This window comes from Daucus carota, chromosome 6 (assembly GCF_001625215.2).
Source record: "Daucus carota subsp. sativus chromosome 6, DH1 v3.0, whole genome shotgun sequence".
Taxonomy (NCBI): Eukaryota; Viridiplantae; Streptophyta; class Magnoliopsida; order Apiales; family Apiaceae; genus Daucus; species Daucus carota.
This window is the reverse complement of record NC_030386.2, coordinates 40,488,124-40,501,433: the sequence shown is the minus strand read 5'-3', so window position 1 is coordinate 40,501,433 and position 13,310 is coordinate 40,488,124. Positions and strand designations below refer to the sequence as shown.

Genomic DNA, 13,310 nt, shown 5'->3' with positions numbered 1-13,310 from the left:
TCACTCTCAAACTTAGCGACTTTGTTCATACATAGAAATTCATGCTTAACCACTTGCGATCTAGGTAGGTTCATGTACATAACCCATAAATCTTATACTACTACATCACAACACAACATGTAGCCAACGATGATTAAACAAGCTGCTGCTAACATAGGAGAGACAACACAACAGAAAACAACACAACATACAGCCAACGATGATTAAACAAGCTGCTAATGCAGGAGATGGCACTATCTTCTTCATTAATCATGACGAGGGCGAGCCACCCAAAGGGAACTGAGGGTGCGGAGACGATGGAAATATTCCGCAATTGCCAATACACTCTTTGCTGATTGACGAGTCGTCAGGAGTTGATGCAAGCGATGAAATGTCTGGTGCCTCAAACTATCCGCCTGCAGCCAGTAATTCACCAAATTAATTTACAACTAATTTACGTTGCTTTGAATTCATAATTACAAAAACCCAGTTAGCGACTGATATTTATAAGTGGTAAACTGATCGATCACAAGTAGGAATCAGGAAGTTTGAGCAGACTCAAAAACTTTCTAGGAATCAGGAAGTTTAAGCAGAGAATCAAAAACTGTCTGAAACTAACTGCATTTTTGGAAACTCATGCATCCAGTAAACTGTGTCTGAAATTTGTAGAGTGTTTTCTGTTTGAGGTCAAAAGGGCAAGTTACAAATAGGTGCTGCCTCGAGTTCCAACAGTTTGTACGTTTTTAGTCAAACGGTTACAGCAATCACATCATTCAAATATGGGCAGAATAATATACTTAAAATTATTTGTGGGCCAAAAAATTATCAGCTAAATGTTTGTGACTTGTATATCCAAACGTACGTGCATATATATAATATTAAAAAGATGACCATTTGCTATAATTCTTCCCTCTCCCTGAAGGTATATATGTATATAAACATTAGACAAGGACAAGGATGTGTGTGTAGTTGGTGCAAGCGGGAATGTTAGAAATGAAGAGAGATATGTACGTACCTGTCTCACGAAACCTTCAAGAGTGGAGAGCTTTGCCATGGCCACACTCATCTGTTCCATGTAGTTTGCCATATTTGCAGGAGAAGTGAGAGAATCAGAAACAATCACATTCGATAGGGATTGATTCAGAGAATCAAGACCTTGTGACAGTGCTTCCTCAGCCTCCAGTGTGGATTGCTGTAATCCATATAAAGCCATCAGCTGTTGTTCCGACAAGGGCTCAATTTGGCTTGGAATCATCTGCAGCATCACATTCCCAGATTACATATATTACTCTCAGATTAAAAAAAAGAAGAAGATATATCATGTTTAAATCAAAAGGAAAAACAAGTTGAATTTTTTTTTTTTTTGCAACTTTCTTGTTCACCAACTAAATAAAGCTATCATGTCTTCAAATTGTAAATTTAATTCGAATAAAAACACGTCATATATTCTCCATACACCATGTTCACCAACTAAATGCATTAATCACATATATAATCGACTATTTCTAGTAGTGTCGATATGTTTCCCTACCTCTCAAGAAACTAGATTATGCGCTGAATATATTAATTTGGTTAAACATTTAAATCGAAAGAAAAGAGAAAATTATAATTACTTGTTAACGATTAATTACAAAAACATACTACCATTAATTCAGGAATGATTTATAATCTCACTATCCTTTATACATTTTATAAATATGATAACTTTACCGGAGAGCGAATGAATGGGTCCACAAATCATCCTTAAAATGGTGGTAGTGAGTTTTTGTAGTGAATAAGGATGTATGCCAAGATTTATTCTTAGCGATAAAATAGATAGATAGGCCAAGATGCACATATACATGCACGTGTTTAGTGTGTATGTATATATGTATATGCATATAAATGGAGAGATTACCTTAATGATTTCAGAGGGGCGGAAGCCACCAATCCACATAAAGCAACGCTCAGCAGGAGTTTTCCAAGTACCAGAGAGAAGATGAAAAACATCAGTTTTTGCAAGCATGCTTTTGAGATTAATGACCTCATTAAAATGAGACAAGCAATTCTCAACAAAAAGCCTCAGCTCATCCTCTCCTATATGCTGTTGCACTGCTGCTCGCAACTCGCACATCATCCGCTGGTGTTCCTCAAGCCATCTCGCGTACTCCACATCAAATATCACTGCATCTAAGACTATTCTCATAATTACTTTAATCTAAATATATTATTTAAAGATAGCAATTCATATATTTTTTACACTGATTTATAGCTATATGTTTGTAGTGTGTTTATATATAAATTTACTCAAAAGTTATAAATCAAATTGATTAAGTGACCACCTGAATTGAGGTTTCCCATTCCAACAGGAAGTCCATGTTCTGCTGCAAGAGAACTTCCAGCAGTTGCATATCCCTGATATCATTATTTAATTGATAAATACACAAAACCAAGTATTGTCCCATAAATAGAAAAGTAAAGAGCTTACTACTAGCTAGTACTAAGTATTAACAATAACTGCATGAAGGAAAATCAACTGACTTGAGCTCTAGCTGTTTTTTGTATCTGCTGCTCCAATTGAGTAAGCTTCATCCTGCTGTTCTCTAGCTGCTGAATATAAGCCTGTCGAGTATTTTTTTTTAAAAAAAACTTGTTAGTAATTAAATATAGTAATGAGCTTGTCCAAAATAGTAATGTAAATTCATAGCTGATAGATAGGTCTTCAACTTAAAGTGAATAATTACTTGCATATAAATCTAAGTATTTAACTAACCTTTTTCCTAAGCCTGCTTTTCCTAGCTGCTTCTCGATTCTGAGCAAGTCTCCTTAGTGTCTGCTCACCAAAGTACCAATCAAACAACTCTTTCATCCATTCAAAAATCATAATCCATAATATTCAAAAAAATTCTAATTTAAAGGTTGTATTAAAAATTAATTGAAGCAGGGATCACCTTAGCATCAGGTGTTTTAGGCCGGTCATTCTCTGGATTGGCACCCCCCCGGCTTGAGTTTCCCTCACGCTGCAACAATTAACCGAAAAAAATATCAATAGCGATAAAAAGATATAAAAATTGCTAAATATATAGTTAAGCTATGTGTCTGTGTATATAAAAGATAGTAAATTATATATGTTACACATAAGCTTTATATTTTCTGCGGACGTATGTGGTGTACATGTCTGTGGGTGTTTTGAATGTGCCTGTTGTATGCGATCAGTACGTCTAGTATATATACACACTCTTACCTTGACACCTTTAGGTGGTTGAGGGTCAGCAGAAGGGACATTAACAACTAGTATATATACACACTCTTACCTTGACACCTTTAGGTGGTTGAGGGTCAGCAGAAGGGACATTAACAACAGTAGCTTTTTGCTCAGAGGTCTCAGATAATGGTCTCTTAGACCCAACAATTGCTGGGTTAACCAAGCTTATCGCACTTACCTGCAAAAGATATATATATATATAAATCCATTATTGAATGTAATCTTGCTTTGATCATTACTTTTTACAAACTTTGGCATTTAAATAAAAAAGTGATGGAGCATTGGAACATATATCGTAACAGTTAGTTAGTTGCTGACATATATATATAAAAGGAGCTTGATTAATCTATGATACCTTTGTTGATGATGAAGGTTCCACATGCATAGGCTGAGATGGGAATATGTTGAGTGTTGGAGGCCTCACCCCGATATTAGCTGCTGCTGCTGCTGCTGCATATAAAACCACATCAGTTAACCAATACAACTATTTTAGAATCTTTTGAGAATTATATGATTAGGTGTAGACTTTTTCAAAGTGATCAAGTGTAGGTGTAAATTTGGGGCATGCATCTGTATCTCTTTTGTTAAAAAAAAAATTAAGAGAAAGAGGGAAAGTTAGAAAAACAAAGACAAGAGCCTCCAAAACAATAGATACATACACATATGCTCCGTATATTGTATATAGATATGTGTGTGAAAGTGCTAGCATTTAATTTATGCAGGGACTTATTTTAAATAGGTACACCGGTTTAGGCATTTAGACTTCATTCAAGTGGTTAACCGGAAGAATAATCTGCCAAATAATCAGATGAATATTAACAAAACAAACTGATTAATTTTTTCTATTGTTGTCACATTAATTGAAAAGATAGTTTTTTCCTGCGATTTTCCCCTGAAAAGTGCATACTGGTTAGATTTTCACAAAACGTAGGTGCTCAATCTGCCTAAGCGCCTAGGTTGCTTTTAGATCATAGCGGTTGCAGAGAAGCCATAAAAAGTCCAGGAAAAATACATGAGTGATTACAGTTTGTTGGCTAGGTTTGCTGGCAAGGCCTCAAAAAAATTCTCAGTTTTTTGTGTTGGTCAAAAAAAAGTGTGGTCTAACAAAGTACACAAATAGCTCTCTTATGCTTTTTAAAACAGCGCTGTCCCGAGAAAATAAAACAATATCAAATCAAAATCCCACAACACTACTTGAGTTCGAAATGATTTAATTAGGGACTAGGAAATGATTTGATTGTGTGTGTGGTGGGGGTTTGAATAATCATAATTAAGAAAAAAACCCCAAACTCACTGTTCTGTTCTTGGAGTGAGACAGATGAGTTAGGGTTTTGTCCATCAAGGTAAAGAAAGAGTGCTTGATCGAATTCACCAAGATCATATGGTCCTGCTCCATCTTTATCCCTGCTTAGGCACACCGAAACATAAAAGTTGAAATTAAATATTAAAAAAAGACAAAGAAACTTAAATATATGGGCCATAGTTATAAAGACAGCTAAATAGATAATAGATAAATAGACAGGGCACTAATTAAAGTTACATGAAACTGGATGAAGGATTAAGGGTTGAGGATGATGAGTTAGGTTGAATCATGACACCGGAAGGGATCTGATGATGAAACTGATGACGATCTGAAACTTGGTTTTTGCTTGAACTAGACATGAAAGGAGAAGCTTCATTAGATGCAGAAAGAAGCTTGCTTTCTTGCTCCGAAGTAGCTATATTGGACTGAAGAAGGCTTCTTGGCAAAGTACCCATTCTTTTAGAGGAGAAATGAGAGTAACAAGTAATATGACAGATTGTAGAGATAAGTACAGGGGTTATATATATGTGGGTGTATATATACTAATGGCTCTGAAACGGATGCATGCTAGCAGGCAGCAGTTCACATATATTTTGATATCTATCTACAATCTACACAAATAACAATAATAACTCATATTTGAAATTGAGTACTACCATGCAGCATTAGTTAATTATAAATGGATAGATGAATCTAGACAGAGTCGGTTGCAGAACTGAACAAAGATTTTAGGTGAGAGGATAGAAATAAAAAGAAAGAGAAGAGGAGAGTATTGAATGCTAAAGAAGCAAAAGACAATTTTTCAGAAAGAAAGTTTTCTTTCTTTTCATTTTCAAATTTTTCTCTCCACTATTCGCTACCGGACGAGTTTTTCAATACCAAAATTTCAAGAATTGCGGTGCCCTCTTTAAATTTACCTTCTATTCTTTTTTTCTGGCCTTATCTCTTTTTCAATCTAAAAATAGACTGTAATCCGCAAAAACAACTCAAGACCGGGAAGTATTACTGCCCAACGTAAGTCTACGGAAATTGCACTGCGGCTGCCTTGTTCTGGGTCTTTGCTTTTGAATGACAAAAATGCCCATAGATATAATTCTTAATTCTTAGCCAAGCCCGTGGAATAAATAAACATATATGTATCTACAAATATATTTTAGAAAATGTTTATGGATTCACTATGGTATTATTGTACAATTGGTTTTTCCGACCGGCACCGTCACATTATTTGCTTTTATCTGTGGTAACATCGTAATTTGGTTTTTCACATATAATATCCTTATGTTAAGTAAAACGTTATATAATTGCTTTCAAACGTTGAACCATATTGTATATTTGAAATCTTTTAACTTAAGATAGACTCTTCAATCAAAATGTGGGAGATATTAATGGTCAAAGTTCGGTCGGGACTTTGAATATATATCACTCATTTATCTATTTCATACTTCCCCTGTCCCAACCCTTTCTTTACATTTTCCAATCTGAGATATCTCATCCAATTCTTTACATCTCAAAACTTACCAAATATAGGAAACTTCTATAATATAAAAATCAACTACTCTTATTATTTTTCTCCACTATACTTTATACATTAAATATCAACCGGTCCCACCAATACCTTCACTTTTCTAACTTTTTCATACTAAATTACTTATTTTCTTAACCTCTATACCCAATCCAAATGTAAACATTTGGGACGGAGTATGTTTTTCTCCACTAACTCACTTTATAGATTAAATATCAACCGGTCCCACCACTATCTTCACGTTTCTAATTTTTTCATATTAAGTTACATATTTTCTTAACCTTCATGCTCAACCCAAATGTAAACATTTAAGTGGGAGGGAGTATACTTTTTCACAAAGATTACAAATATAATTTTTTTATAATCCAAAATCATTTTCATTACGTTTTACTTAACAAAACGGTATTAAGGGTACTATATGTGAATATCAAATATACAAGGTTACCCATATAGAAGCAATAAAAGCCAATTATAAAATGGTACTATAGAGAATATCCCAAATATTTAATATATAATTGAACTGCGTAATCTTTTTGCAATAAAGATATTCCAGAGGGTCGAGGATCTGTGTGTTAGGGAAGTAAGCAATTAGGTTTATGACCAAACCTATTTAGACATTAGTGAGCTCTAATTCATAAAAGAAATCGACCATTCAAGTATACCAAATTGAAATTGTGTTGGAATGACGAGCAACATATTGGTTCGACTAAAGATCTTTTGAAAAAATTGAACAAAGAAAAAAGGGGAATGTACACTTGCTTGAAACAAAGGCGGTCCAATATCACTTCACTAACTTAATATTTTACAAGTACACTTTTAAATAAAGATTATTTAAATATCACATTTCATTATTATAAATATTTCATTCTTAAGTCTCTTGGTACATTTTTCTTTACATCAGAGCTCTACATTATATATATCAAATACTATTACATTTTATTCATTTATATAAAGTGTGAGCAAGCTTTATGTTATAACTATTTATTTTTGTTTAAATGCTTCCACGATTTGACACGTAGGTTGTTAATCGCAACTACGTGGCACTTCTATAAGAATCGAATTCTTGGATGTTCAGTTTCATAATATTGACACGTATAGTGGTGATGTGGGCTAGTTGAAAGATATATCTACTTTGGTGATATATATCTTCATATCTATCCGTTATCGACAATCGAGTAGTAAATTTAACTAAAGTTACAAGTTACAAAATTTATTGTTGATAATATTAAATTTTCCTTGGATTTACAATTTTACTTAAACTTTATTAACAATCCCAAATATTCTGATTAAACTCTTTTCATCATTATTAGCTTATATCACGTGCGATACACGAGTGACTTTATAATTTTAACATTTGCAATTTAATAATATAGTACATATTTCAATATTTATATTTCATTTCGTTTTAGAGGTGACTTTTAAAATAGATCTAAGTAAGTAGGTTTATAGATGTTTTTGGATATATATAATTCTAATAAGCGCGTTAAAAATGTTTTTAATAGTCAGGCTCGCTAAAATAGATTTTAATATAAATAGGCCCAAGAGATGTGTTTAAATTATAATGTTCAAATGTGATTTTATTAGAATATCTTGTTTACCCAATATGTCCAAATATTTCCTCGTTCAGGCAACGGAAGGTCAGAATATACAAAAATACTACACATTAGAATTGAAAGTCATTATGTCCATGGTATTACTTACTGAGTTAAAATAAGGCACCACAACACCTTGATCACTACTCCTCTCCAACAAATAGATTTGATATTTAATAGGCCCAATAAAATGTATATGACTATTTAATTAAGATCTGTATTCAATCCTGATATAATAATATCTTTTTGTATTTTTATAAATTTTGGGTACTCAATTAAAATTTGAAGTTGTCCTTGTAATGTACATGGGTACTTAACTGGGATTTTAATTTATCCTGGGATCTAGGTATACAGCCACATAAAAAAACAGTCGAACTTTTGGTTAAGAATTAAAAAAAGCACTCTCATGGTATTTATGTGCAACTTAAAACAAAAACATTTTAAAGTTAGGATAACATCCGCAATAATTCGATGTTAATAGAACATAATTAAAACACGAAAGAAAGTGAGAAATACAAACAAGCAACACGATAATCCCTGAATGCTAAGTGCACACAAAAACTTAAGCAAAAAGACAAAATATGAAAGTAACTAGTACTCCCTCCGTCTCTAAATACTTTTCCTGTTTTGACCGGACACGTTTGCCAACACACATTTTTAATCGTTAATATCTTTAATTTCGTATTAGTATTAAATATAAAAATTTCACTGTATTAAAGTACTCGTAAATACGAATCCAACAAGATCACTCATGACTATATTTAGTCTTATAGATTAGACGTAAATTAATAATTTGTCTCATGTTATGAACAGTCCCAACATTTGAAACAGGAAAAGTTTAACGAGACGGAGGGAGTAATACAAGAACGGAGTCGTACTATGAATTCGATTACACAGCCTATAAGGTTCACGGACTCTGGGAGGCCCAAAGAAGGCCCAAGCACTGGAAGCCCATGATATTTGATACCGTTGTCATCACAATTTATGTAATAGTGAATGAGGTAGAGAATTTAGGCTAGAACTAACATTGGGAATTATATATATGAAAATTGTATGAAGTAGTATTAATTTGGGTTTATATTTCGTTTGTAGCAAACTTATCGGTGGTTAAATTCAGCCTTATGTTGTGTCTATTGTGAGTGGTGTGGAATCTACAACAAAATATCCGACTTGTGCATTATTATTTTAAACCCTATAGGCATCGCAATTATTTCAATCACAATCTACTACAAAATCCTCTACCAAATAAGAATTCTACTCACATTAGGATTCTTCATTTACTTACGAATTTGATATAAAAATGGTGGCGTTATCAATGGGTTTTAGAAGATTCCGAGAAATGATCAACTCTAGAATAGATCCTTAACCTTAAAAAATCCTCGCACAAACTTTTCACACACATATATAGGCTAACATTCACATACAAACTACTTTTATTGTGAGAATAACTTCACATAGAGACCAGCTGGCAGCCGAATGCCAAATGGATATCATAAAAATTAAACGAGCTAGTGTGATTAACAATAATATTTAAAAAAAATATCAATAAATTATCAAGTTACCCAATCATACATTAACATATTTTAATCAAAACACGTAAGATCAAATATATTAAAGTGACACAATTCACGAATTTTACACATGTACAAAATATCATTTAAACGCTCTCAATTGAAAACAAGATGCGAATAAACTTGAATATAAAGCATTCTTCGAAAAGGTCGAAGATTCTGTGTAGCTCACTACTTTTCATCCTGTAATTTAATAACTTCAACTCTAGATTCCAAAATTTATAAGTAAATCTTGCCGTTCTCTCTCCGAAACTAATCGCAGTATGATTAATAGTAACGGTTGAATGTGCTGAATTTTAATAAAACAGATAGATTCCAACTCAGTAAGTGTGTTGTTCTAGCCAAGTATATATGGAAACGAAATTCATTTGCGAGAGCAAGTACTTAGAACTTTGAGATGCTACAAATATTTGAACATAATCTACGTGAAAACTACTCTACAAGTAGCAGCTTACCTTTCGAAAACCAATATCAAAAAAGTCATTTTCAAAACTCATCTGTTCGAGCATCAACCAACTCCTCATTTGTTCGAGCATCAACCAGTCAACAACAATTCATGTTCCATTTCTTCTGCGAAATGTGCTCATGGAATCGAAGATTCAAATCACATTTCAACGGTTACAGAAAAAGAAACATGTGACATTAAAATAGGACATCTGCAGTTTCAAGTTTCAACAAAACATAATAATCTAATTGACTGCTGAGATAAAGAAAACAGACCAATTAAAAAACAAAAAAACTCCAATAACAAACCAAAATGATGTGCTTGATGCAGAGTTGGGCTTTTAAACTGAATTCTTAAGAAACACATATAATGAATCTTAAACCAACAACTACTAGTTTCACAGCACTATCTTACACAACATAGAGAACAGAATAGCTAGAATACCAAACGAAGCCACAGTTACTGGCTGCTCATAGCATACAGTCGGTCCTTGCTGGCAATCTCCGGAAGAAATTGAGGGGGACAGAAGGAAGCTTGTGACGGAACCTGGGATGCCTTAGCACATAGAATCCTGCAATAAGGGCCACAACTTGGAAAGGAGTGACATAGAGAACAATTGCCGCAACCAAGCAGAAAATTACAAAAAGTGCAGTAGCTCTGGGATCTCTCCAGCTTAACAAAGACTGCAGCCTCTCCCCTTGAGTTGCCAAGTCACCGACCACAGTCTGTATTCTTCCAGCAATACTTCTCAACCGATCATATCTCATCCTAACAATGTCAGCAGGGCGTGAAGTTGGAAAGGTATCAAATTCCTCATCCAGTTCATCAGGATGTGCATTATCAGCACAAGAGAGGCGAGTGTCCATGTGAGGAGGATGTCTTGGCCTCCATCTGTAGTACCAAACTCCAATTAAGAAGAGGTAGAGGAAAATGGTTGGTAGTATTAGTTCTGGATATAATACCAAAATCAAGAATAAAATGTGTATCAGAACAGTGGTTATGGGATTCTTCCAGTTGCAAATCTGATCAAACCATTTGCCAACAGCAATCAGTCCACCGAAAACTCCCATAATTCTAAAGAAGTTAGCTTTACTTCTTCTCATACTCCACATGTGAGATCCAACATCAAGCATATACTCCACTACCTCTTTTCTAAGAGGTGGCTCAGCACGACTAAGCCTCATGGAGACAATCTGAGTGGCCTGGTGCCTCAAACTATCGAGCTGACTCACAGTTAATGGATTGACATAATGCATCTTGGGCAATAGTGGTTGCGAGTACATGTTCATCATATTTAGCAAAGAAGAGCATGTAAACCTCACAGCCAAATGAATTTCACCCATTTTCTTTACACCAGTTGGATGCAAAACCAAAAGCGGATATGAATGTGTGTAAACCCTGTCTGTTTCAAGAGTAGAAAGGCGAATTCTGACCTTTCCAATCCGCGAATCCCTTGCTCCACCAGCCTTATCCCCGCCATGAAGATGACAATTATCAAACACTCCAACAGTTATAACGGTACAAGGATCAAAAACTTCCCAGGTATACTGTTCATTCCACTTGGGGGCAGCACTATCTATGATCGTCCGTGTTCGGACCCACTTCTGCCCGTACTTGGCAACACAGTAAGCATCTGTTGTTGCCCTTCCATCTTTTGTCTTCATCGGTGATAAACCCTGAGCATTCAGGATACCCACCTCAAGAACCCCAATGCTGGACTTCCACAACTGCTTTGCAGTCGGTCTAAGATCACTACTGTAATGTGTGGATTCATCCAATACATGATAACCGCCTTCCAGACAGATTCTCATATGAATCCGACTTGAGAATTTAATCTCCTTCTTCTTATCTCCCTCAGTAATAATGACATGCTTCTCAAGTGTGTACCACTTAGTATGCAAGGGTTTATGGTCTAACCTCCTGTCCACGTACTGCAAGGGAATAGCACACCGTCCTAGAACCTCATCCTTGTTTGGAGCAACTCTGTCTTCCACGCTCAAAATTAAGGGCTCTTCAAATGGTTCTGCAGCCACAAACATCAAGTCTTCATTCCACATTGGATTGATCGATTTGCTCATAGAACTTCTTGTTCTTAGAGTTTGAATTCCTAGTTGAGCCTTGACAAAAACATCCGGAAACCTCGTCTTATCGGTGGGAATCAAATCCTGTGCTTCAATCACATTGACCCTTAGATACCAAAGCTTGGGTGAGAGATACACCTTTGAGCGAATGCTTGAAAGACTGTCAGCACCACTAACAGTTGCTGCATCTGAATGCCATGCTTCGGGAAATGCTTCGTCGGCTTGGGTACCCCACCACACGGCCAACATGAGCTCTCCCTTAAGTTTATTCCCATTCCTATCTTCCAGCCTATACCACTGTGCAGCGAGAGGACTATCAGGTGGAACCCGTTTGGGAACCTCATTGAGGTCAAACAGAACCCTACCCATGAAATCATCCTTCAACACATCCTTGTCTTTCACAGTTACTTCCAGTACAGAGGCCTGAATTCGATCCTTGGAGAAGGCAAAGATCTGCAACCACTCCGGATTTGATTTTTTCTCAAAATGGCGTGTGGTGCCCTTGTAGTTTCCCAGCTTAACCTCCACGTACGGGTCACAGCTACCAGTAAGATCCTTGGCAGGCAAATCTTTAGCTTTTACAACTCTAACATATAGGTACTGCATTTGCTCCACAAGGTCATACGTACTTGTGAGCTTATCACCAGTAGCCTTCCCACCACCAAGGTGGGGTTTGGTCTCCTTGAGCGAGAAGTCTTCATGGGGAGGTCTCTGCATCATTTCACTTGCTTAATCTTCCAAATGTTTAAAACCGCAAAGAGTGAGACAACAGTCCAAGTGGCAGCACTGGTAAAGAAAGCAGCTTTGCTCCAGAAATTAATATTTCCCAATAACTCAACCCCAAATGTAAGCTCCCTTTACGTTGAAGTCGCTACCTAAACACACGAAACTCGAAAAGAATTACCTACTAAACAAAGAAGCAAGAAAACCTCAAACCAAATACAAAAAACCCAGATCTCATTTAGATACAACACGAAAATAGCAAAATAAACCAGGACCACACGAATCGATTACTTCCCCTTTTTGAAACCATTGGATCTGTATACTTGAACATCTATGCCAAAAACTCAGCATTGTACATCCAAAATGTCTAAGCGAGATGAGAGCTTTAACAAGAACACTTAAACACAACACTTGACATAATTGATTTTTTTTTAATTTTTTTTAATTTTGTGCCTAGTGCTTTAATTAAGAATTACAACAGCAACAGAAAAAAGCAAGTAAATATGTAGGCGGAGCAAAATCAAACACATAAGTCTCGCTATAAAAATAAACATATGAATCTATGAAGATGTAAATCAGAATGCACTAGCAAGATTCAAAACAGAACAGAATAAAGCTCTTTAAACACACACACACACACACAGAGAGAGAGAGAGAGAGAGAGAGGAGTGTATATACCTCAAGAGCATAGTGGAGAATCCATTGAGAGTGATGAGATGGAAGCAGAGATTACAGATTCTGATAGAAAACTAAACCTAGAGAGAGTTTTAGAGAGAGAGAGAGATGTAGAAATGAGAGAGAAAGAGATGCAAGAGCGCACCGAACCTTTGTCTATCTACAAGACAAAACA

General features: G+C 35.4%; 3 protein-coding genes across 3 annotated transcripts; all 3 read right to left on the bottom strand.

Annotated features, from left to right (window-relative positions):
- On the bottom strand, nt 1-2,998 carry LOC108226623 (bZIP transcription factor TGA10). The gene is made up of 7 exons (XM_017401612.2): nt 2,910-2,998; nt 2,732-2,791; nt 2,500-2,580; nt 2,301-2,373; nt 1,877-2,148; nt 995-1,234; nt 1-395 (listed from the first exon to the last, which is right to left on the bottom strand). Exons 3-7 carry the CDS (start codon nt 2,548-2,550, stop codon nt 246-248), a joined length of 786 nt encoding a protein of 261 aa, XP_017257101.2. The 5' UTR covers nt 2,551-2,580; nt 2,732-2,791; nt 2,910-2,998; the 3' UTR covers nt 1-245.
- A 122-nt stretch (nt 2,999-3,120) lies between these two features.
- On the bottom strand, nt 3,121-5,339 carry LOC135147302 (bZIP transcription factor TGA10-like). The gene is made up of 4 exons (XM_064080268.1): nt 4,764-5,339; nt 4,518-4,627; nt 3,579-3,673; nt 3,121-3,401 (listed from the first exon to the last, which is right to left on the bottom strand). Exons 1-4 carry the CDS (start codon nt 4,979-4,981, stop codon nt 3,243-3,245), a joined length of 582 nt encoding a protein of 193 aa, XP_063936338.1. The 5' UTR covers nt 4,982-5,339; the 3' UTR covers nt 3,121-3,242.
- A 4,595-nt stretch (nt 5,340-9,934) lies between these two features.
- Nucleotides 9,935-13,310, bottom strand: LOC108227666 (FT-interacting protein 3). The gene is made up of 2 exons (XM_017402941.2): nt 13,139-13,310; nt 9,935-12,612 (listed from the first exon to the last, which is right to left on the bottom strand). Exon 2 carries the CDS (start codon nt 12,455-12,457, stop codon nt 10,127-10,129), a length of 2,331 nt encoding a protein of 776 aa, XP_017258430.1. The 5' UTR covers nt 12,458-12,612; nt 13,139-13,310; the 3' UTR covers nt 9,935-10,126.